The sequence below is a fragment of the Sarcophilus harrisii genome, chromosome 5, assembly GCF_902635505.1.
Source record: "Sarcophilus harrisii chromosome 5, mSarHar1.11, whole genome shotgun sequence".
NCBI classification, from domain to species: Eukaryota; Metazoa; Chordata; class Mammalia; order Dasyuromorphia; family Dasyuridae; genus Sarcophilus; species Sarcophilus harrisii.
Window position 1 is genome coordinate 146963305 of NC_045430.1, and position 26247 is coordinate 146989551.

Consider the following 26247-nt stretch of genomic DNA (forward strand, 5'->3'; position numbering starts at 1 on the left):
ATTCTCAGATGAAGAAATTGAAACTATTTCTAGTCATATGAAAAGATGCTCCAAGTCATTATTAATCAGAGAAATGCAAATTAAGACAACTCTAAGATTACCACTACACACCTGTCAGATTGGCTAAGATGACAGGAAAAAATAATGATGATTGTTGGAGGGGATGTGGGAAAACTGGGACATTGATGCATTGTTGGTGGAGTTGTGAACGAATCCAACCATTTTGGAGAGTAGTTTGGAACTATGCTCAAAAAGTTATCAAACTGTGCATACCCTTTGATCCAGCAGTGTTACTACTGGGATTATATCCCAAAGAGATTATAAAGAAGGGAAAGGGACCTGTATGTGCACGAATGTTTGTGGCAGCCCTTTTTGTAGTGGCTAGAAACTGGAAACTGAATGGATGTCCATCAGTTGGAGAATGGCTGAATAAATTGTGGTATATGAAAATTATGGAATATTACTGTTCTGTAAGAAATGACCAACAGGATGATTTCAGAAAGGCCTGGAGAGACTTACACGAACTGATGCTGAGTGAAATGAGCAGGACCAGGAGATCATTATATACTTCAACAACAATACTATATGATGACCAGTTCTGATGGACCAGGCCATCCTCAGCAACGAGATCAACCAAATCATTTCCAATGGAGCAGTAATGAACTGAACCAGCTACGCCCAGAGAAAGAACTCTGGGTAATGACTAAAAACCATTACATTGAATTCCCAATCCCTATATTTATGCACACCTGCATTTTTGATTTCCTTCACAAGCTAATTGTACAATATTTCAGAGTCTGATTCTTTTTGTACAGCAAAATAACGTTTTGGTCAGGTATGCTTATTGTGTATCTAATTTATATTTTAATATATTTAACATCTACTGGTCATCCTGCCATCTAGGGGAGGGGGTGGGGGGAAGGAGGGGAAAAATTGGAACAAGAGGTTTGGCAATTGTTAATGCTGTAAAGTTACCCATGTATAAATCCTGTAAATAAAAGGCTATTAAATTAAAAAAATAAAAAATAAAAAAAAAATATTCCTTGTCAGAATAATATGAATTCAATGTATAAATAAAATGCAATTATTACAAAAGAAGTCAATTATATTGAAAAAATGTTTTTCCCCTAAACCGACGAACCCTTGCAACCTATCCAGGGATGCTGGCTTGCAGATTATTTTATTAAGTGGATGGCCCTCGCCACTTCCTTGTTCCTCTCATTTTAACCAACGGAATGAAATCTCCCTTCATTTTTCTCCCTGAACCCAAAAAAGTAGGTGTCAGAGAAGTATCTGGAGTGCGATCACGTACACTATGGAGGATAAATGCTTAAATGCAACTCCCACAACCAATTCTAAGGCCTACTGCATGCACACGTAAGACAAAAAAACCCCTTTCTTTTCTCCGATGGAACAAACAGATTCGTACTGGGAGACCAGGCAGAGCTACCTTGCTGGGAGTGGGAGGAAGCGGAGGAGGAGCTGAACTCACTTCCTCCTCGGCTGAGCCCGCCCCCGCACGCACGCGCACTAGCGAGTCGCTCCACGTGCCGCCGCCGGGCTGTTCCGCTGCCGTCAGCCTCTGTCCGGTTCTCCCGGGAGCCGCCGCCCGGCGGGCGGCCGGGCCCCACGAGAACAGCATGGGTAGAGCCCTGGAGGCGGGCTGGGTGGCAGGCTTGGTGCTCGGGGCCGGCGCGTGTTACTGCGTTTACCGCCTGGCCTGGGGGAAAGAAAAGAGCCGGAAGACGGCGGCTGCGGGCGGGAGCAGAGGCTGCCCCGCGGGGCCGGGGCGGACGCTCCTCCTGCGGGAGTCCGGCCTCCCCGTGGGAGCCAGCCCCTCCCCTCCTGCAGGTGAGAGCCCCCTTTCATCCCACCGGGAAGGCCCGGGATTGGGGGAAGGGCAGGAGAGCCCCGCACGCTGTTCTCCTCCCTCTCTTACACTGAAGGCCGTGGTTGGTTAGCGTTTGCAGCCGCCGGGGACCTCGGCTTGGGGGAATGAGGGAAGGAGATGTTCTCGGGGCACTCGCGCGGCGCTGCGGGAAAGGCGCTGGCCCCGGGCTCAAGTTCAAGTCCAACCTCGTGCTTCTGAGCCCTGTGGTTCCAGGCCGCTTGCTTCGCCTGTGCCGATCTCTTTTTCCTTAACCTTAAAATGAGGGCCATAATAGCCCCTAGCTCCCTGAGTCGGGAGGTCCAACCCAAGGGCCTCCTCCTTCTCCCGGATTTGGCTGCCCAGTCCTAACCAATGTAGTTGTGATGGTTAGGGGTTAAAATTCCTGCCGCTGCTTTGGTGATCATTTTTTTTTTTTAAATTATGGATATAGTGGAAGCTTTTTGGATTTTTTCAAATCTCGGCTCAACAACCACCTTTAGCGGGATATGCCTTTCCCACTGCTTAATCATGCCTTCCGCAGCTACAGACTTAGGCACTTAGAATGTCTTACTGACATCTCCAATATTTTACTACAAAATTACTCTCTTCTCTTTGAAGACATTCTTAAGGGTCTGGGTATTGATTGAATTTTCATGATTTATGGTAATGCTGAATTGATATTAAGAGCTTCTGAAGAAAATTAATAATCCTCAGGAATAATGGAAATAATGTTTTATATATATATTTTATATTATATGTATATAATTATTACATATATATTATATATATTGTATTATATGTTATGTATATTACATATATTACATGCATTATATTATATATTATATTATATTACATTATATATGTTATATATAAGCATATATATGTAAATATATAAATATAAATAATATATATATATATATAATCTAGAACTATATTTCTCTTTGTTAGGATGTTTTTGCTCTCCTATCACTTTTTTTTTAAACAGCAGCTACTTGGCAAAATGGATTGAGTGATAAGCCTGGAGTCAAGGTAGACTCTTTTTCTTCAGTCCAAATTTGGCCTCAGCCATTCCCTAGTTGGGTGACTCTGGGCAAGCCATTTAACCCTAAATGCTTCAGTTTCCTCATCTACCAAATGAACTGGAGAAGAAAATGGCAAACCTCTCCAGTATCTTTGCTAAAAAAAAAAATCCCAAATGGAGTCACAAAGAGTCCAACATGACTGAACAGCAACAAGTCACTTAATTTATTGCCATTCTTGAGTCAATTTCCATGTTGGGTCAGTGATCTTATCCTATTATATAACTGGAAAAGCTTATTTACTAAAATTAAACGACTTGTTCCTAGAGAAAAGGTTGATGGCTCTACAGTTTGAGGTTGCTGATGGACCACAGTGCTGAAGTGGTACCTACAAAAAATCAGCAGTTTTAAGAGCTGAAGGGATTCTTAACCTTTTTGTGTATCATGGATCTTTTGGCAATTTGGTGAAGCCTATAGTCTTAGAATAATGCTTTCAGATATGTAAAATAAAATACATTGGATTACAGCAAAGGAAATAACTAGGAAAAGAATTATGTTGAAATGTAGTTATCTCAGTAAAAATAAATACAAGTTCATGAACCTGAAATTAGAGATCAGAAATCACATAGAGTGTAACCTAGAAAATATTGGGCCATTCTTCTGTGAAGTAACCATGGTATAATCTGGTTAAGAACTGCACAAAGTCGGCTGTGGATGGTTACCTGGTGTGTTGACGGAATAGTTCTGTGCTGAGGAAAGGTATTTTAAATAAAGAGATTTTGTTGTTGAGCTAAAAATGCTATTACAAATACAAAGGAATGAATAAAAATTTAAAAAATTTTCTCATAGACTAATGTTTGAATTTTCATGGTACTACATGATATTCTAGAAGGTTCATTTCATTTGGGAAAGAAAATAAGCATTTATTAAAAACCTGCTATATACCAGGCACTGTGCTAAATACTTTGTAAATATGTCATTTGGTTCCCCCCCAACCTCACAATCCTGATACAATTGTTATCTCCATTTTACATTTGGGGAAACCAAAGCAGGCAGAGATTAAGTGTCTTGACCAAGGACACAAACTCAGAAATGTCTGAAGCTAGGATTTAAACTTAGGTCTTTTTGATTCCATGTTGTTCCAGAACTCTACCTACTGCACTACCCAGTTAGAGGAATGATTATAGCTAGAGAAACTGCTTCAGTGGACATTGTCAGGAAGTGCCTAGCTAGGTAAGTGACTGGCCATGTGACAACTGTCACAGAGAATTTGAAGGGACCCTAAAGACCATTCATTCTGGCTGTCTCATTTTACATTTGAAAAAATTGAGATCCAAAGTAACCCATAGTCACAAGAGGTAACAAATATCAGGAGCTGAGTTTTGTAGGTACCATCTGTCCCTCAATCTTTCTATGTCACTTTCCCCCTTTGCCAGTCATACATTTCCTGAATGATGTTCCTTTTGCCAGCCTGGCCCATAGGCCAGCATTAAATATATGCTGCAGCCCTACTTCTATATCTCAATCACTGTTTTTCAGAAATTATGGTACAAGAATTGCAACCTTATATCTTCACTAGGAGGATATCTGTATTGAAAAAATAGGCTTTTGTTCCAGAAAGCAGCTTGAGATCATTAAAATCTCTGTCTAATTTCCCTTATGAAATCCATCTAAATCTTTCTTTTTACTTCTCCTCCCAAATCATTATCCACCCACAGCAACTGTTTTGGCTAGATTTACTGATAGACTGACTCAGTGATCTGGCACTTCCAACTGCATGGCACAGTTTAGACCAGTAATTTCCAATTTTTTTGGTTATGTACTTAGTAAAAAAACAAGGCCATCTACTCACAATGTATGCTTATGCAGTTATAAATTACCTAATGCATATAATTATGTACATTTTAAAGTTTTAAAAAGCAAGGGATTTTTAAAAAATTGAATGAGAATATTTTGAAATTGTCTCACTAAAACTAATAATACTATTCTAATGCAAGCATTGGAATTGACTATCCCAAATTTCTATTGATTTTTTTTTTTAATTTAATTCTTACTGATAGTGATTTGAAGTTCTGTGTTCAATTTGTTTCAAAACTTGGTTTTAACAGCTTCTCAGAGCAGAAAAGGAGACCTCACAAAGGCACCTAGATTCAAGTGAAAGAAATATAGTTGGCTGTGCCCACTAAATCATTATTGTTCAATTCATTCCCCAGCTATGCAGAGGTTTTTATTGAAATTCAATAGTTAATTTCCATCTTTCATAACATCAGTTAGTTCTTGCAAACTAATTGGAGCATGTTGCACCTTTCTATTTTTAACAAATGGACTCAAAACCCAGTCAGAGACTCCATTTAGAACATTTTCTTTGAACAGGTTAGAAAATTCACTTTCCAAAGTTGTGTTTGGGTTTTATTTTCTAAATGTGCAGATAGAGTTTTTATAGAAGGCACACATAATTTTCGGAAACTGGATGGTGAATATCCAGAAGAAAAGGATAGTCAGTAGTGTCAAACAGTATAAAAGGTCAAGATGAGGACTGAGAAAAACACAAGATGTATTTCTTAAGATACTGGCAATGTGCAGTTGAATGGGATCTGAAGAATAACAAATCGTTTTAAAACATATCTTAGAGGTATATGTACATATTAGCTTCTCTTATTAGCTGAATGAACAACGAAAGGCTTCCAGCAGAAGGTGATAATTAGACCGAGTCTGGCTGAAAAGGGAAATGGCAGACATAGGGAATAGATAATGCAAAGTTTCCCTGGCAGGAGACGGAACAGCACATAGACCCTATATGAATGAAGAATTGTGCATAAATATGTAAGAAGTTTGGGAGTTTTGCTTTCTGATTTCTATTAAACTTTTTAGCATTTTCAAGAAGAAAAAAAAAATGGTTGGGGGGGGCAGGCTAGCTTTTAATGCCAAACACATCACCTTGATCCATTTCCCAGATTGTGTCAACTCCAAAATCTATTTCCCCTGACCTGGTCCAACCACTTTTCCTGACTTCTTACATATTTGTAACTGTTTCCTACCACAACTTTCAAAGGGGAGAAGTGTTAAGACCTAACTGTGGTGATTTCAGTGTCAGTTGGCAAAAATAGATCATGATCAAAACTCTGATCAGTATTTCATTTTTCATCTTTATTTTCCAATTACATTCATCTAGAAATCTTTTATGGAGACTCTTGTGATGATCTGGGGGCTTAGTTGTAGCTTAGGCCAAATTATTTGAAGACTTTTTATTTTGCCTTCCCAGTACTCACTTTTCTCCTTTTTAACCAAAATATTTTACCAATAAGTTTACATTTCAAATCGGCATTGCCTTTAGCCACATGTCTGCTTAGCAAGGATCTTCAGTCTAAAATGTTTTAAAATGTGTTCTTTTGGTCTCCTTATGGAAATAGTTGAATATAAATTTCTGAAGAAATTTATTAATTAATTTAACTAATTTTGTCATTGCCTGCATTCAGTTAAACCAATCATCAAATTGTGTGAATCTGGTTTAGAGAATCTTAGCAAGTTCCTAGCAACATAATTTTCTAGCCACTACTGTACTCTGATCCAGCCATACTGGCTTTCTGCTCCTCACACTAGACACATGACTTCCATTTCTGTATCTTTGCCCTAGTCCTTCCCCCAAGGTTGGTTATCTTTTAGTATCTCTCTTCCTTTAAGATGCTGACTTTCCCCACAACTTCTAATGCCCTTCCTCCCAAAACTACCTTGTATTTCACTACTTTGTGAAGTACTACTATTTCACTATTATTTATTGTCTATCTTTACCGTGTACTAGTTTACATGTGTTTATATTTATTTGCAATTATATTTTTGCAAGTAGAGATTGTCTCATTTGTACTTGTATTGTCTCACTTCAGACTGAGCCTAGAACATAATAGACTCTTAATAAATATCGATTGATTCTTCTAGGAAGACATTCTCTGTCACCACTGTTGGTGCATACGCTACTCTTATATTCATGATATTTCTTTTACTTACACTTATCTTGAGCACTAAAAGAGCAAACTAATAAATGCCACATGAAATAGTGGACACCTAATGAAACCAACTCCTTTCATTGCCTCTCCAAGGAGAACCTTTGTACTATCCTTTTCATCTAGTTGCATCTTTCTTTTGTCTTCTAGATTCTTTGATTCCTAAAATATCATTATCAATAAAGTTCAGTTCTTTGATGGTATGTTGTTTTGGTCACTGGATATGGTCACTGCAGTATTCCTAGGTAGCCCTAAAACTGTAACCCTTAGCAACCTTCCAATAATCAACAGACTTATCAACAAGCCATCTTATATTGCTTGCCTTCTCAATAGAGTGCAGAAAGGACTGGAGGAAAGAATGCAGAACCTTAAAATATTGAATAAGAAGATAATGTGTATATATAAATAAGAAAAATGTATACATAGTTTTGGGGAAATTAGGTTTCATGACAAAATATAAAAGAAAATATTTGAATGATTAAATTTGTTTCTTTTGTTATTGCTGTCAGATATGTAGAAATTTGGTTTCAGATGGATACTTGATAGCTGTCTTCTGAGTATTTTAAGGTTTATCATATGAGAAAGAGAGGTTAGATTTTCTCTGTTTGGTCTAGAAAATCATTATTAGGAGCAGTGACTAAAATTTGCAGAGAGATTGGTTTGGGAATTATTAAAGAAAATATAGAGCTGTTTAGAACTAGACTTAGAAAGTAATAGACTCCTCATCCCTGAAAATATTTCAGGGCTTGCTACATGACCATGTATTATGAATGTGGTAGAGTTCATGCTGTGGTTGAATTGAATGACCTCCTTCTAATTCTTAAGATCATAGCTTTGGAGGTGGAAGGGACATTGTAGTCCATCTCATTCAACCACTTCATTTTACAGATGAGGAAAATTAAATTAAAGCCAGCGAAATTAAATAACTTGCCTATCCAACATCCCACAGGTAAACACCATAGAAAGGATCTGGACTCGGGTCCATGGTGATTGTAGCAATCCTTTGCTTTCTGTTTTTCTGAAAATATCTTTATGATTTGGCCATATAATTTAATTCAGTTATCTCGTTACAGATGAGAAAATAAGGACTGACATGATAGTTAGTAGGTGGCAAATCCAGAATTTTTCAGACTTCCAGTCTTTTACTCTACGGTCACTGTGGTTCTAATCTTAAGATAATGTTGGTCTGTTAAGTCATCTAACCTCTTCATTGGGTGGGAAGAAACTGAATTATAGCCTTAAAAAATTGATATTTCAATTATTGCTTTACCTCAGTTTTTTAAAATATTGTCAGGATATCCTCTTTGAAAAGGCTGTTGGACAGCAACTTATAATTTAGTAATTCTATATTGATTGGAAATCCTGTTTTGTAGAAATTATTGGAAGCTAAAGGGATTCATTTAATAAATGTCCAGTGCAACAAATAATCAGACTTTTTAAATGTATATAACAATGGATTACTTATCCAACTGCTAAAAGATTTTTCTTTCTAAGTGTGCCCTATAATCTATATCTGAATCTTTCCCGATGTACTTAATAGTTATTCAAGCACATATTTTTAATGACTTTTTGGGTTACATCATACCCCGGGGGGGAAATTGTGGAGTTGTGCTTTGGTTTTTTTGTGGTTGTTAATGGTAGAGGTTTTTGTGTTATTTTAATTTTTGAGCAAAATGCCAGTTGAGATAATATGTAGAATTCAATTAATGGATTCTAAAAAGGTAAAACAGATATAAATAAGCGTGAACTAAGAATGAAAAATAATTTTAAGTATTTATTATATATAAAATATATCAAAGGTTAGGTATTCAAATAGAAAAAAAAGTAGAAAATCCTTGTGCTCAAGAAGCTCATCCTCTAGTTGGAGGAGATAACACATAAAAGAATTAAATTAGAAGAAACTAGAAATTCTAAGATATATCAGTAGAGCAGATACAAAGGCCCAGAAGTCCTTAGAGGGTATCAGCAGATCATTTGGTTTGATGAGTGAGTGGCTAGAATTATGCCTTACCCAGAGTAGACACCTAAAAATGTTTATTGTTTAATGTATATAATGGCATTTGGTGAAGAAGGAATTTCAAAGGTCCTGTGTTCATGTGCACATGTATGTATGTGGAGGAAACGAAAGTGAATTTTTACTTTTTATAGACTACCTATAAATGTACACATTACCATATTATCATAACTTAGTATCCATAGTTTCTGCAATATAAAAGTTGGTAAATCTTCATTCATGATTTAATTCAGCCAATATTTATTAAGCCATTTATAAGGCACTGTGGTAAGTGCAAGCAATATGATATTAAAAGGTTTCTTTAAGTGATTGATGCCAGTTTCAGTGATCTTTAGTAAAGAGAGCCCTCTACACCCAGAGAGTGGACTGCGGGAACTGAATGTGAATCACAGCATAGCATTTTCATTCTCTTTGTTATTCTTTGCTTGCATTTTGTTTTCTAACTCATTTTCTTTCCTTTTTGATCTGATTTTCCTTTTGCAGCAAGATAATTGGTCAAATATGTTTACATATATTGGATTTAACATATAGTTTAACATGTATAACATATGTTGAATTACTTGCCATCTAGGGGAAGGGGTGGGGAGGAGGGAGGGGAAAACTTAGAACACAAGACTATGCAAGCATCAATGTTGAAAAATTATCCATGCATATGTTTTGAAAATAAAAAGCTTTAATAATAAAAACAAAATTCAAAAAAAAACTATTTCTGCCCCTGAGCCACTTCTAATGTCAGAATTCATCTATGTCAAACCATTGAGGATAAAAAAAAATTCCTTATATAACCTGGTAACGTATGTAAGTGGAAAAGATAATCAAAGTGGAAACCTTAAGAATTGGAGGAGCATCATATTTAAGGTTTCTAAAATAAAATTTTATTAAGAGATATTTAAAACTGTATTAAGTATTGACATTGTTTCATAGTTAGCCTGGTCTTAGAATGGTCAGATATAAATCTAATTGACTTTTTTTTCTCTTTTTCTTTTCTTTTTTTCTATACACTTTACAGAGGATGATTGTACCACATCATTTAGTACATTGAATACTCAATGTCTTAAAAAAATAATTTGCTTGCTAGAGTCAACTGAAGATCCTTTAATTCGTGAAAGAGCTTTGATTACACTGGGTAACTGTGCTGCTTTTTCAGTCAATCAAGTAAGTAATCTGTTCTTATGAAGTAAGCTTCCTTTATGTCTATTCCACAGTAGACCCAGCCAGGTTAGAAAATAAATTTATTTCATTGTAGATTACATTCTTTATTGGGCTTCTAGTGTGTGTGTGAGGGGGACTTCTTAATCTTTTTATGTGTGTGTCATGTACCTTTGTGTATCAATTAAATGAAATCTGTGGACTCATTCTCACAATCATGTTACTTTTTAAAAACTTGTAATTGGAAATAAATGTTAAATTTCAGTTAGGCATTAGTGAAAATAAAGATGTAATTTTTCTTCCCATCCAAGTTCTTTGACCCCAAAAATTCTATCCATAGATCTAAGGGAAGGAACCAATTTAGAGATTTAACCCTTGTCATGGTAACAGGAGGCATTCCTCCCTCCAAGATTAGCCATCAATCAAGTTACTAACCTCAAGAAAGCAGTTCTTCCTAAGGTCCCAACTGTAATTATATATACTGTTGGGCAGATATAAAGGAACTTGCTGTAAGGGCTTCTCTTCTCCTCTAAATCTTGGTTTAGGGTTGTCAGGCAGTAATTTCGAGAAGTTCCCAAAATCACAGAACCCTAGATATTTGTGTTAATTCACTCTAGCTGATGCTCACTTAATTCCTTACGTTTTATAATATTGTTTAAAGAATATAGATTTTTAAATTACACCACTTCTATGCTCTGCAGTGTACTTCTAAAAAAAGAAAATTCTGGAAAAAGCATTAGACTAGAAATCAGGACATTTGAATCCTTATAGTCCTGGCTCTACGTCAGTTCTTTTGTCCTCAAGCTTCTTCATCTATACAATGGGGCTAGGGAAGAAGTGTCAAGTTATAGATCATCTTCAAGATCTCTTGCAGCTATAATATTTGGTGATTCTAAAACCATTGGCAGTGTCTGATGGTTTATTCATTTGAATGAAAAGGCTCTTGGAAGCTATTTCTGACAGTAGATTGCTTCCTAGACGTTCTAAAAAGCCTAACTTTAAATAGTTCCTTCTCATTTCATATTCCTTTTTTTTACTTCCCAGAATAGAGAAACGGGCCTAAGATTCTTAGTTGATTTTGCAATCATGTTTGGGTTTAGCCCTCTTTTTGCTCACATCCTGGAGAGAAGTCTGTAGCTAACCTATGAAGGTTTAGGAGGAGAGAGAAAAGAGCCAAAAATGGCTTCTCTCCTCATCATCACATGTATGTAAAGGTTGTTTATTTGTTAAATAAAGTGCATTATTCACTCAGTAAAACTTAGTTATGGCAAAAGAATGAAATGCTTTGTTTATTTCTTGTTTTGTTATGGTGGCATTTCCTGGGAAGCATATATCACAGGGATTTTCTGCTCATAAGCTCTTGAAGCAATTGAATTTTCTTGCGTGGAGAAACCAAGAGGGTGCTTAATATGGTCTCAAACCAAGAATTCTTTAGATAAATCATGCCATTTTCCAAGTTTACTTATAACACAGGAATTGAAATATTTATATCAGAGTTGTTCAATTATTTCAGTCCTGTCAGACTCTTCATGACCCTATTTGGGATTTTCTTGGCAAAGGCAGTGGTTTGCCATTTTCTTCTCTAGCTCATTTTACAGATGAAGAAATTGAAGCAAACAGGGTAGTGACTTGCCCAGGGTCACACAGTACTAAGTATCGGAGGTGAGATTTGAACTCAGGAAAGTGAATCTTCTGATTCTAACTCAGTGCTCTATCCACTGTCCCACCTAGTGAAATTTCATTATATTTATAAATTGTTTTGAAAGCCTTACATAAGCTGTCCAAAGTTGACTATGATCCACTGTAGTATTTGAAGGATAACATGGTACAGATAACTCTGGGAAATGGTTTCCCCTGTATTAAAAGTTATCTCATTTAATCATCACAAGAAACCTGGGAGATTGGAATTATTATTATCTCCATTTTACAATTGAAGACAATGGGGCAAATGGAGGTTGTCGTTAATCCAGAGAAACACAGATCTTGTTCTTTATGAGACAAAATTTGAAGTCAGGCAGGTCTTCCTGATTCCAGACCCCAGTGTTCTATCCACTGCTTCACTTGCTGCCCAACCAACTTGAATTCTTTCTTTTATTTATACCTGTGACTTCATTGATATAGGAAACTTCCTCTATTAATCTTGAAAAATTGCCTGAGAGGAACTGATAATTGAATTCCAAAAAGAAGCAATAGGAGAGCTAAATATAAAAAACAAATGGTGAAATCATAATCTGATTTTCTCTCTTTTAGGATATTATTCGTAATTTGGATGGTCTCTCAGTTATTGGAAACATGCTGAAAGATCCCAACCCCAAAGTTAAAGAAAAGGCTTTAAATGCACTAAATAACTTAAGTATGAATATTCAGAATCAGAGGGAACTTAAGGTAAGTGACATAAAAACACACCAAAAAATGATTATAAAAGATTAAATTACTATAAAAATAAATTGTATAATTTTATTGGGAAATTCTGATCAGTTAACAAGCTTTTACTTATGGTGTACTAGGTACTTTACCTGTAAAAGATCAAAAAGAACCATTTGGAGAATGGGTCAAGCATCATATTAGAGCTTAGAGAATGTTCCTAGTTAGATTATGGAATGATCTGCCAGTTTGAAAGGAAAATAATTCAGGGTAAGGGAAGGACACCAGAAAGACAGTAAACTAGGGAGCCATTTGTTTTAATAAGAATAAATAATTATTTGAGCAATAATAATGGAAAATACATGTGAGTTGCTTTATTTTAAAGTTGCTCTTTACAGATACTTAGAGTTAAGGAATTTGAAAGTAAGGAAAATGATATAGATCACATTTTTGAAGATTTGGAGGAAAAAATCTTATAGAAACTTCATTTGAACCTCATAATGCTAGAGAAATGTGTTATATATCAATTATAAAGGATGAGAGAACATCAGGTTTTAAAGATAGCCAATATGGTGTGACACTATTGAAATAGAATTGGTGATCCCATAAATTAAGTTTATTAAAGCTTTTGGTTTTAGAAGCAATGTGATCATGGTACCAGAAGCACCAGAATGGAGACCTGGATCCTCCTGATGTGTCTACCACTTAGTAGCTGTGCTAATTGAAGAAGTCATTTATCCTTTTGAGGCTTTATTATGGGAAAGCTGAAGTAGATTATCTCTAAAGTCCCTTCTCAAATATCACAGAAAGATTTAAAATTACCTGAGAGGTTACTCGTGTTAGAGCCAAAATGCCCTCTGTAACATCCCCAATAAATGATTAACTAGGCTTTGCTGAGAATCCCCTCAGTGGAGCATTTGCCACCCTCTGAGATAGCCTGTCTTAGTTTTGACCAGCTCTCTTAGAGCACTTTACCTTCTATCAACCTGAATTTTGCCTGATTGTAGTTTCCCATGGCTCTTTACTCCATCCTCTGGGTCCAAACATCAAATCTAATCCTCCTGTAAAAGGAACACAGAATTGAGAATTAGAATCCCTGAGTTCAAACCAAGCTTTGCCTACTCCTCTGCTACCTTCAGAATATGATAACTTTTCCAGGCTTTGGTTTCCTCATTTGTTAAATGAGATGGGTCAAGCTAAATGAACTCTAAAGTCCATTCTAAATCTAGATTTATGCCCCTTCTCCATCAAAAATCCTTTATTTTCCCTTCTACTATGAAAAAGAACTTATTGATACCTTTTATTTTCACATGATTTTCATTTCCAAATATGCTACCTTCCTCTTCACCTTAGAGCCTTCCTTTGTAACAAAGGGGCAAAAATTCATTAAAGCAAAACTTACATGCCAATGTATTAGATGCATTAGATGTATTTATTCCTTTATTTTCTGTGGCCAGGATTTTCATAATGTAATATTTAGCTTTGTTTTATTAGTCTTTTCATTTATGTTGTCATTGTATATATTCTTTTCCTAATTGTGCTTATTTCACTCACCATCAGTTTATATGTATTTTCTAGTGTTTCTATGAATTTTAAGTAGGTAGGCTCCAACTTTATTACCAGTTCTTTGCTATAATAAGAAGAGATGTTTTGCTTACATGCGGAACATTTATTTCTGTCTTTGACTTCCTTAGGATATAGACCCACAGTGAGAACTGTTAGTCTTTCAGTTTCCTTTAAATATTTGAAGATTTCTCTTGACCCTCTTCTAAACCTTATTAAAGTCACAGGCTTCCAATATAACTTTCTGTAACATAGATTCAAGCCCTCTTGTTATCCTTATAGGCTTTCTTTTTTTGCATTCCAGCTTTCTAATGTCCTTCATTAAAAAAAAAAAAATTTTAGGCTGGACCTTCATGTAAAGAACAGAAAAATAAGTGCCTTAAGAGATCTTTCTGCTATAAGAAGTTTGACTTTTAAGTTTATTCTGGGTATAATTTAATTGTTTAAAGAAGAGAACAGATTGTCAGAATAATTTTGAATTCTTTCTGAAAATTCAATAAGCAGTCTTTTTTTTCAATAAGCTGTCTTTTTTGCTAATAGTAATATTGTGAGACTGTGTGAACCTACATTCCACATGACTGAGTGAATTGAAGTAAGTAATATTTGTTTTTTCTTCCTGTTATACCTGAAAAAGCTAACTTTGGAGAGGAGGCTTCTTCCCCTTTTTTGCCTTTTTTTTTTTGTTTACCATAACAAGGGTTCTTCACTTAAGGAACTCTGCAGTAAAGAGGTCATATTAGGCAGATACTTGAACAAGTTTCTTCCTTTGCTCCAAGAGTTGAGGATGATTTCATTTCATCTAGATGAAATTAAGTAGTATTTCTGAGTTCTCATTTTTCTTTCTTTTCCTTAGGTATACATTAGCCAGATCTGTGAGGAGACCATTTCCTCTCCCTTGAATTCAGAGGTACAGTTGGCTGGCCTGAGATTGTTAACAAACATGACAGTCACTAATGATTATCAGCACTTAATTGCCAATTCAGTTTCAGACCTCTTTGGTTTGTTATCTCTGGGAAATGAAAACATCAAGGTATGAAATTCTTATTTTTAAAATGAACCTCTTGCTAATCTAAATTGTGATTCATTTCCTTATCTATAGAGTGTTGGTTTTACTGGTCCAAATGAAAGTTTCATACATTCATTGCTCTTTTTTGAGCAAAATGGAGAGATATGGGCTAGACAGTAATATAACAAATTAGATTTGGAACCGGGTGACTAGTTGACAGCTTAGAAGAAGCTTCTCAGTGGAATGCCCCAGGAATTCAGATTGCCCTTGGGCCTTTTAACATTTTTATCATTAAGGTGGAAATGACATCCTTAGCAAATAGGAAGATGACACAAACCTGGGAAAGATTATAAACACTGGACAGCAAAATTAAGATTCAAAAAGACCTGCAGGCCAGAATTTAAGGACAAATCAAATAAGATATAAATTATTAGGAATAAATATCAAGTTCTACCCTTGGCGTTAAAAAAAAAAAAAATGGATTTCACAAGTCGAGATGGAGTAAGCTTGGTTAGAGATAGAGGTTTTTAGTTTCATGAAGGTTCACTGTGAGTCAGCTGTCTAATAAAAGAGCCAAGAATGCTAATTAGAACTTAGGCTGAAGGAAGAGAGACAAAACATAAAGGAATAAAGAGGTGATAGATTCCCTTGCATACTGCCCTAGTCAGACCATATTATGAGTATTGTATGCCTTTTTGAGTAGATTTGTAAAAAGATACTGAAAAACTGAAGGGCAACCAAAATGAGAATGGTCCTTGAGATCATATTTCTTGACATGATAGCTTCCTTCAGAGTTTTGAATGACTGTCATGTTCTGCTGACTCTAGAAGTTGGATTGGTGGCAGCTGCTACCTGGAAAATTTGAGTTTGATATAAGGAGAAACTGGATATCATCTTCAAGATGATTTATAGATTGTTATCATAAAGCATTTGGCATGCTCCCCATAGATCAGCAATGGGGACCATCTGGCCTGAGACAACCCCAGGTAGTGATGGGCTAAAAGCTAGATGTAGCAACCTTCCACTGCTTGAGTTCTTCAAATTTATAATTTTGTTAAAATTGTGAATAATGTTACAAATAACCAAATTACCCTTGGCAAGAAAAAGATTCCCCATCCCTGCGATAGATAAATCCACTTAGATAAGTCTTAAACAGATCCAAACTTATATGGATCTAAGTTTTCAAACTTTATTTGAAAGGACAGGTAGGTCATGAGTTTCTTACACACATCACAGATAAGAGTGGCCACACTAACTTGGCCTTTCCATCTCTACCTCTTTCTCGACTTCCCGACTTCCCTCTTCCTGTTCCCTAAGAGCAAGGCTGCTTCTTGCCTTTTTTTTTTTCCTTCATTCCCCCTCCCTTTACTCACATAGCAGTCCTGACAATATTATTAGACGCTACCAACCTATGAGAATCCCCTTTTTTTTCCTCCTCTTTTTGCTTCCACCTCCTATTCTTTTCCCCATTACAATTTGGACATCCCTAACCCTGTCAACTGCACTGGCCTTTTGGGCAGCTCTTTCCAGGCTCAGGCTGGCTCTGCTGCTGTTGGAGCAAATGATCTCTTAAATCTCTTCTTTTAAATCCTTTGATCCTACCCTCTTTTCTCCCTCTCAGATTATTTTGTCTTCTACTATCTGCTCTGGCTTTTACTTGTCTGTTCAGCTGATTCATGTAGCCGCTTGGCTAACTACTAAGATTCATCCCTCTACCCCAATCTTACTCCTTTCTTTATCAAAGCGGGGACAGTACATTTTTGTTTAGGCCAGTTTAACTACAAAGTGCCCTTTTCTCTTTGGTTTTAAGGCCTCCCCTTCTTGGGTTCTAATACTAGGTTTGGGGAATTAAGGAATGGCCATGGCTCCCAGTGAGACCCTCCTACTCATTCCATATGGATCAGTTTTCCAGGTCAAGGGCACAGAACATTGTGTATCTGTTTCAAAATACATTTTATGATTTTGAAAGACAAAGTTGATAGTACAATATTTCTTTCTGATTACTTTATTGTAAGTTTACATCTCTCATGAATCAGTAGCCAAAAAAACTTATTACTTACTGGCTAACTTTCTGGTAATAAACCTCTCCAAATGTAGTTAGGTAGGTGTAAGCTGTTGCCAGGATTAAACCTTCCAGCATTCCTGCCAAATTTGTATTCTACTGGTATTGCCTTCAAGGACCTCAGTGCCACAGTAAGGTATGGGAATTGGCTTGTGAGGTCCATTTTGGAACCTAAACACATTTTCTAACATTTCTACAGGGGAAAAAATACATTCTGAGTTTCAAATAGTTGATTTGTAAATGACTTCTTGGAATACAACTTCTTTCATAAGCACTAACTGAGCTGGATACCTAGCTGTTGGGCAGACAACCACTAGAATGTTGGATAAGCTTTCTTCATTGGACTGAAGATACTTTTCCCCTTTGGGTAACAAAACCTTACTAGTAGACCATGTTACCATTATTGGAATAAAAATAACAAATACATATATGATGTGTATTAAAAAAATTAAATTCTTACTGCTTAAAATAACCATTTTCCCATTGCTACAAGGTGGCACTTTTTGCCAGTCAAGATCCTACCCAAAAGCCTGAAAGTGGGTGGCAATCCAGCTTCAAACTAAGATGACAGTACTTCATGAATGGAAGCCAATAGGGACCTTACAGATCATTCCTCTCAACCCTTTTATTTAGCCATTAAAGGATCTTGCTCAAAGTGACAAAACAAACATTAGCAGAAGTGAGACTGGAGTTCAGTTCTTTTGACTCTCAGACCACTGTCCTTTTCAGTGTGTCCTGTGTTATCTGGTCTCAAGTTGTGACCATGGTGCTATGTCCTAGATCATAAAGCTAGGTCGGTTTTTAAAACTGAATACTACCTAAAGTGACCCGTAGTGATATCATGCTTGATTTCTCTCTGATCAAATATTCCCTATATACTGGTTTTAGGATCATCGATTTAACTCATGAAGTGACCAGAGATTATCCAATCCAATTCCCCTATTTTACCAATGAGGAAATCAAAGCCTCCAGAGGGGATGGTACTTTTCCAAGAGTCAGACAGGTGGTAGCAGAGAAAGGACTCAAACTAGGGTCTGCTGACTGCAAATCATGAACTTTTTTCATTAAGCCATTCTTGCTTTAATGGGTTGATTTGCACATTAATGTTTAAAGAAAACCTAATAACATCCATAAGCATAGCCATAAAATCCATCCATAGGAATAATTTTTAAAAAATCTTTTGTGATTCAGGTTTGCTTCACTTGAATAGAATCATTCCTTATCATATTTTATAAATTCTGCCATTGTTTTCCCCAAAGTATGGCAATTAACTGATGTTGAAGACATTATTTTTTTGGAAACCAGGTACTTAATGTTAGCAGCAGGCATTCATGTAGTTTATGGGGGATTATTGTGCCAGGGGGTGATTTCTAGGAGGAATTATCTTTCCATTTCTTTTTAAACATCTACAGTTTCAAAAGTTTCCCTTTCAGACTGCCATTTTTATTGTTGGATGTGATTTGGTTATTTGAGAATAGATTTGTAAAGAGTTTTTTTTTCCCCATGCCCAGTGTTCTAACCCACAAGATATCACTTAGTCATAACACCAATAGTTCTTCCAAGCTTCCAAAGTTCTGCAATTTAAAGTAGCTTTTTTTTTAAACAGGTGAGTTTAAGTAAGATTTGTTTTAAAGGAACATCTGATTTAAATATTTTTATCCTTCCAGAATTACATAAACAATGAGAAAGTTGATATTTAGGTTCTGTAAACCAGAAATTCACTGATAGCTATGTTTTTTCTATCAACTTTTATGTATCCATGTATCTCTTTCCCACTCCTTCCCCAGAGAGCCATCCCTTAGAAGAAATAATAAAAAAAAGAAATAGAGGAAAAAAAACACTGTTGAACAAAACCAACCAACTCATAAATCTAGTCTAATGGCATATGCAGTGCTCCACACCCATCATCTCCTTACTTCTGAAAAGAAAGATTGGAGTATTCTCTTCTCTCTTTCTTCCGGCCAAGCTTGTCATTATAATTATACAGTGTTTAGGTTCACTTTATAAATTCTTCCCATTAACATTATTGTAGTCATCCTTAGTTATTCTTATGAATATTGTTTTCCTGGTTCTTTTTGCTCTTTGCCCGCAGTTTATGTGTTCTTATGATTGTGTTTATCATTTCCTTGGGCATAGTAAAATTCTGTCACATTCATGTACCACGGTTTACAGAACTATTCCTTAGTCAATATGGCATCTGCTTTGTTTCCAGTTCTTTGCTACAACAAAATATTTTGCTATAACTATCTTGGTGTGTATATTAAATAAACATTTCTTCCTGTCTTTGAGTTCCTTAGAGAACTACTTAGCAGTGGAATCCCTGAGTATGGACTTGTTGAAATATTCAAGTTATAGGATTTTGCAAAGTGATTCTGAAAGGTTTTCATACAAATACTTTTTCAAAGGAACATTATAATCTACTGCAAAACAAAACAAAAATGAATCATTTAATCTATGTGTCCAAACAGCTCAATTAAAGTCATGGATCTTAAATATATACTTTACTTAAAATCTTGCCTGTTTCTCAAGAACTGATAATTTTTAATCATTCAGTAAATTTATAGGATCATTAGATCACAGATTTGGAGCAAGAAAAAACCTTAAAAATCATCACACCCAAATGTCTCAAGTTTTACAGAGAAGGAATCTGAGGCACAATAGGTTAAGTGATTTGTGCAGGGTCATATGACTCATGAGTGTCCAAGGCAAGTTGGATGTGGGTCTTTCTGACTTCATGTCCAGAGTTCTATCCATTATACAATCTAATTGCTCTGGACATGGAGTCAGGAAGATTCATATTCCTCAGACATTTATGAGCATGTGACCCTACAAAAATCACTTAGCCCCTCAGCATTAGTCTGTCCATCTATAACATGAAAATAAAAAAGTATCTATTTTACAAGATTATCTTCAGAATCAAATTAGATAGCATGTAAAGTGGCCTACAAATCTGAAAGAACTTTGTATTAGTTTATTATCATTATTATTATCATTCTTTTCTCCATCCTGCTTCTAAGGTAGCATAGCTTAGCAGGTAATAAAAGCTAAATTCATTATTTGATACCTAATCACTAATAAAAAGCCCATTCCCAAATTAATGGATTGGCGAATAATAAACAAATGAAAATAAAAGGGAAAAAATTAGAGGAAAATATGTCCATTACTTTTTTTCCACATTTCATCTGTTAAAGCTCATTTTGGAGTCTTTTGTTTTAACATGAAGTCTTTCTCTCTTTGAAACTATGTGTATTGAGGGTCAATCATTCCTAGGATCCTATTTCCATTAGTACTAGCATTGATAAAAATTAATTCACTTTTTTTAAAAAAGTAAATTTGTTTTGACCATGTTTGTTTATATGAAAAATTCATTTTGTCATACATGTTTATTTCAAGACACTGGGCTAGATGCTGGGGAGAATACAAAGAATGCTTTAAGATGTGTTCCCTGCCCTCTGGGGGCTAACAACTTAGTTTGGTCAGTAAAACATAATAACCCCTTTCATTCCTTAAAGCTCTTAGAATTTTCCAAGTATTTGACTATACATTCTCTCATCTGATCTTCACAGCAAAGCAGGGTTTACATAGAGCAGCAGAGGCTCGGAGAATGAGTAATTTGCCCCCAGTATCACATGACTTGTATATGTCTGGCCTGTGCTTCTACAAAAGTCCAGCTACCTATCTGTTATCTGAGGACCAACTTAGCTAAATTCAAAGTCTTATCATCAAGTTAGCTGCATAGTGATGAATCTTCAGCCATAGATATTCAGAGAGCATCTGCTGAACTGTCTTAAAGAGACTGCGTTCTGAGTTAGTGGCAGGACTATCCATGCTGAGATAATCATGAGTCATTGAAGTATTGAAATAGTGATGTGTAGGGGTTATAAATCAAGGCTGCTGTCAGGATCTGCAAGACAGAAAGGTCACATTTCCAGCCAGGAGAGTGAGGGGCTATTGTTCAGAGAAGAGAGTATCAGAGTGAGCATTTAAATCCTTCATAGAAATTGTGATGGGTAGAAGTAGAAAGGAGAAGACGCTGTACAAATGAGAGAGAGGTAACTGATCACAAATTTGACCGGAATTGTAAAGGAAATAGTAAAACAGGTACAAAAGTTGGCTTGGAGTCAGAGTACGGAGAACTTGGATTGTTAAGGACTATAAAATATAGTCAATGCACTCTTAAGTATACTTAGAGTATACTTATACTGCTGTAATTTAGGGACAAAGTCATAGATGTCATCTTCTGAAATTGTAGCTAACAAAAATGAATATAAAAAGGATGGGATTTTCCATCTGCAGAAGTAACCTATCCTGAAATAATTATTAATTGTTACTTGCTAGGATTATGTTGGCTTAAATCTCATCAAGGAATCTGCCATTGATTTTCCCCTGCCCATATATGAATAAAGGAATCTGCGACTTCTGTCATGACCAAAGTTTTTGGAGTTTAATAATAAGGAATGTTTAAGAAGGAAAGTTAAGTAGTGAGAATTTGTTGATGTGCCTTCATCATTGTTTAAAGGAAGGTATCCTCTTTAACATATTTAACATGTATTGGGTCAGCCTGCCATCTGGGGGAAGGGGTGGGGGAAGGAAGGAAAAAGTTGGAACAAAAGGATTTGCAACTGTCAATGCTGAAAAATTACCTATGCATATATCATGTAAATAAAAAGCTATAAAAAAATGAAAAAAAATAAAGGAAGATATCCTTCCACTTTAGATTTCAGGACTGATTCTTAAGATAGAAATATCCTTAGAGGTTTGGTTTTGGTTATGTTTTCATTGGTATAGGAAACTTGCATTGAGAAAAATTGTGTGCCAGGGCTAATTAGCTCCTGTTCTGCAGTTTATTCTTTTCTCTACTTGGCTTTGACATGAAGAGATTAAGCGACTTGTCCAGGAAGAAATTTCTCAAATTTCCCAAACTTGCTAAAAATGTACTTTAAGAATATACAGTTTGCATACTACCAAGTAACTCTGCTGAAGGCAGCTTAGTACTATAACAAGGGACTTGGGTTTGTCACCTGTGTTACTTTAAGTGATTATTTCTCTGAGCTTTACTTCCCCCCTTGTAAGATTATTGTAGCTGTGACTTTGATAATTAGAATTTAAACCACTTTAGACTTTCCCACCATGAGGGACTGCCCTCTCTGCAGACTGCCCACATCAATTTTCAGTCCTGGAATATCTCCCAGAATGTCTTGTATTGTTTGTCAGCTGACATTCATTTGCTGTAAATTTTAGCATTCATTTTCTCTGGGCTTTATCATTTCCAAGAAAATTGATAAAACCAAGTATCTGGATCTGTAAAATTGAGGATCAAGACCTGGCCCAGCAGTGATTTAAGATACAGCCATTCCATAAAGTCCTGCCTAAGTATCCCATCATAATAAAGTTACCTCGCAAATAGTAGGTGACTCTCCATTCTACACAACACCACCTTTTCACTATTTCTACTTTGACCTATTATCCTTTCTAAAGAATGAAAAAAAACCAAAACCCAAACATTTTGAGATAAAGAGCATGTCTTACTGCAGATTCAGTGATAATCCAAGAATGTGTCCCGTTTTACTCAAAAATAAGCATGATCTTATAACTTGATGCTAATTTAGCTCATAAGTATTCTGGGGGGATTAGGTATGAAATGTTAATTAGACCAGTGTGTAGTCTGTAGTATAACCTCTGCTTTCTGGCCTTCACACAGGTATGGTTAATTTACTCTTGTAATGTAATAAACTATTTTTAGACTGGAGCTAAATTTTCAAAATAGGTCAGAACATGTAAGCACATTAATTCTCTTCATATCATGCACAATAGCTATTCATGCTTAAAGCAAAAGAAGGATTTTTAAAGGACATGGGTAGATGGGGGATATGTGTTCTGCCAGTAGCCATATAAATTTGAGGGAAATGGTTAAATTTTTTGAGTTAGTTTTCCCGTGTATAAAATGAGGGGTTACCACTTGATATCTAAACTATTTATATCTGACAGCTAAATTAAGCTATCTTAGTTCTAAAATACCATCACCCTACTTAGCTAACATATAAGAATATGTTGGTAGTCTTAGATTATATTAATGGAAAGCTGTGTTATATATACAATTATACTAATTTGTTATTTTTATCATTTTTATATATTTTATAAAATTTCCTTCCATTCTTTTAAAGTTCAGGTGTTAAAACTGATTAACAAGTATTCTCATTTCAGATTCAGACTTTAAAAGTGCTTTTGAATTTGTCAGCAAATCCAGCCATGACAAGAGAACTTCTCAGTGTGCAAGTAAATACTTTATATATTTAATTTGTTTAAACTCTCTCTATACAGGTATTTAATCACCAAGAAGTTTTTAGATAATGAAGTCAATCAATATTGATCAACTGACAAATAACTATAATACTGAAATCTCAGGCCATTCAGTGAATAAATCTAAGAAAGCTTTTATTTTGAAGAACAAAGTATATATATTAAATTGCATTTAGTCGTGCCATTTTATTATTCCCTAAAAGAAGCCTTTTACTAACAGTTTAATGCATGTAGGATAAAATTTAACTTTTTCACTCTGAACTTTTTGACATCACATGGTTTCATAAAACCTCTTCTAATTCACACCATGATAAATTTTTCAAAAAGAAACTGAATGTTAGGTATTTTAAAACAACATAGATTTTTCCCCAAAAAACTAAATTACATCCTGATAATTAGAACATGCAGAATTTTAAAGTTCAGTTTCAAGTTCCTCTTTTCCAACAGTATAAATGTGAATTTGGAAGCTTTTGTATAGGTATCTAAGAAATCATATATAATTAAAAAAGATTTTTCATTTTTTTTCTTTTTGTAATACCTAGAGAAAAACAAGCATTTCCATAACATAGTATAATAAAAAAAATGATTGCACATGAAACAGCAAATTTTATATGTATCTGTTATTCCTTTTAAAAATATATTAAAATTTTCATGTATTTCTTTCCTGCCCTAGAATTAGGCACAAATCATTATGAATTGAATAGTAAATTATTTTCAGTTATCTTAGTAAAATTTAAAATACTATAATATAATCATTACATATCAGGATAGATCCTAAATTTTTCTTTTAAAAAGTAATATTTAACTATTTCATCTTTTAGGTGCCATCATCACTGATTTCCCTCCTTGATGGAAAGATGGAAAAGGAAATTCTTCTTCGTGTCCTTACCCTCTTTGCAAATTTAAATGACAATATAAAGCAGAAAGAGAATTCATTTGCTCAGCTTCAATTTAATAATGGTTCTCTTTTCTCTTTGTTTTATGGAGAATCTACAGAGTGTACTGAGAAACTGCTATCCTTAGCATGTCATCATGATATCAATGTGAAAGAAAAAGTAGCAAAAATACTAACCATACTTTGATTGGCCTTGTATTGCAGGAAAAAAGCCCACCATAAAGAATAACTCATTGTTGCCTTCTGTTAGCAAGACAGGTGCTTATGACACTTTTATTTCATTCACATATTTTGTGACTTTCACATTCTCTCCCCCTTACCTCATTATAGTGGTGACTACAGAGCCGTGGGACAGAGAGAGAAAATTCATTTAGAAATGTTTTTCCTGTTGATTAAAATAAAACTAAGGTTCTGATCAGCCATTTGCTCACATGATCTCTTTGCCATTTACTGTAACCAAGGGCAAAGGTTAATGTAGGAAGATTTCTTGTTCCTTTGAACAATAAAAATAAAACTAAGAGAGGACCCACCAGTCAGAGTATGCTCTGAAACAAAGAGCCTCAAGATGGTTAGAAAATTCTTTGTTACTTTATAGTCTAAGACACTAATGAAACCAGCCCCCAAGAGTTAATTCAGATTGATCTACTCTTGATAGCATGGTGTGAGGTCATCACCCAAAGAGAAATGTTAATGATTTTACGCTTGAAACTTTGAAAAAAATTCTTGTGGGCTAAAAAGTCCAAGTTTATCCTCAATTCAAATTACTAAGAATTTTTTGGTTAGCTTTGAGTTCATGTGAATACTACAGAGTTTAAGGCTGGGAATTTTGATATATGAAAGCTACAAAAAAAAATTTAAATGTATCACAGTGTTTAAAATTTAAAAACTTTTCATAAAATCGGGTAGAATAAAGTCACTTTAAAGTACAAAACAAATGTGACCAATAATCTGAATAATGCATGTTTCGTTTTCAAAGTGAGCAAAATCACCCCTTTCATATCTAGTCTCTTCAATATTTTTGGGATCCAGTACCTTCCATCCAACAATTAGGATTTGAACCTGAGGCAAATTGCTTAATCCCTCTGACAAATTTCATTTGCAAAATAGTAATAAATTTGCCCTAATTTCCTCAGGGTTAATTCAAGGACCAAATTAATAGACATGAAGATGCTTTAGAAGGGCTATAGAAATACATGGGACTTGAAAGAGCACAGATTGGAGTAGGAGGACTTGAGCACCATGGCTATTCTGCTTATATAATCTAGAGAAAGTCCTTCCGGGCCTCAGTTTCTTTATAGGAAAAACAAAGGAATTGAAGGTGTGAGATAACCATCCAGCTTCATATTTAGAATTTTATAGTTGGACTAGGACAGGAAAATTGAGTTGGTTCAACTAACAGTGAGTCATGTTAGTTGTGTCTAATAAATGAGATGGATTTTTCTAAATATATACCATGTGCTTTTATTTTTGGGGTATGTTATTTTAATGGATTGTATTTTCTAAGCAAAGGACTTTATAATGGGATTTTTTATTATTTTTCTGTGATTTGTTATTTAACATTTGTACTATTAATTCCATAGCTCACTTTTTCTCTTTATAAAAAGACATTCTTGTTTAGTAAAGGTGATTGTATGGTATATTAAATAACACTGGAAAAATTTTAATCAGATAAACTTTGTCTGGCTCGTGTATTTATTCTTGATGCCTTATGTATCATAAAAATCTTTCTGAAATTGTCCGCCAAAGTAGAAGTTAAGAGTTGCTATTAAAATTTCTGTGACAGTAGTACTTTTTTTTTGTTTGTTTGTTTATTTCCATTTTAAAGGTTTGAGTTGTTTAAAAATTCTTGATACGGGTTTAGGGACTTGGAATAATGTTTGCATATATTTAATGAATTAACTAGAAGCAACTTGGTGGCTCAGTGGGTAGAGTGCTGGGCCTGGAGGTTAGGAAGACCTGAATTCAAATTCAGCCTCAGATACTTACTTGACTCCAGGCAAATTATTT

At 35.2% G+C, this 26247-nt stretch overlaps 1 protein-coding gene across 1 annotated transcript; it reads left to right on the top strand.

Moving 5' to 3' along the window:
• The first annotated feature begins 1521 nt into the window (after positions 1 to 1521).
• Positions 1522 to 26028, top strand: ARMC10 (armadillo repeat containing 10). The gene is made up of 6 exons (XM_023505552.2): positions 1522 to 1851; positions 9911 to 10056; positions 12301 to 12435; positions 14831 to 15007; positions 23250 to 23321; positions 24167 to 26028. Exons 1-6 carry the CDS (start codon positions 1641 to 1643, stop codon positions 24425 to 24427), a joined length of 1002 nt encoding a protein of 333 aa, XP_023361320.1. The 5' UTR covers positions 1522 to 1640; the 3' UTR covers positions 24428 to 26028.
• The last annotated feature ends 219 nt before the right edge of the window (positions 26029 to 26247 follow it).

Excerpts from the sequence above, each read along its gene's own strand:
- ARMC10 (XM_023505552.2), top strand. The coding sequence starts at position 1,641 with ATGGGTAGAGCCCTGGAGGCGGGCTGGGTGGCAGGCTTGGTGCTCGGG. Across the intron at positions 12,436-14,830 it reads AGAATCAGAGGGAACTTAAG|GTATACATTAGCCAGATCTG; the intron begins GTAAGTGACATA and ends TCTTTTCCTTAG. Across the intron at positions 15,008-23,249 it reads TGGGAAATGAAAACATCAAG|ATTCAGACTTTAAAAGTGCT; the intron begins GTATGAAATTCT and ends TTCTCATTTCAG.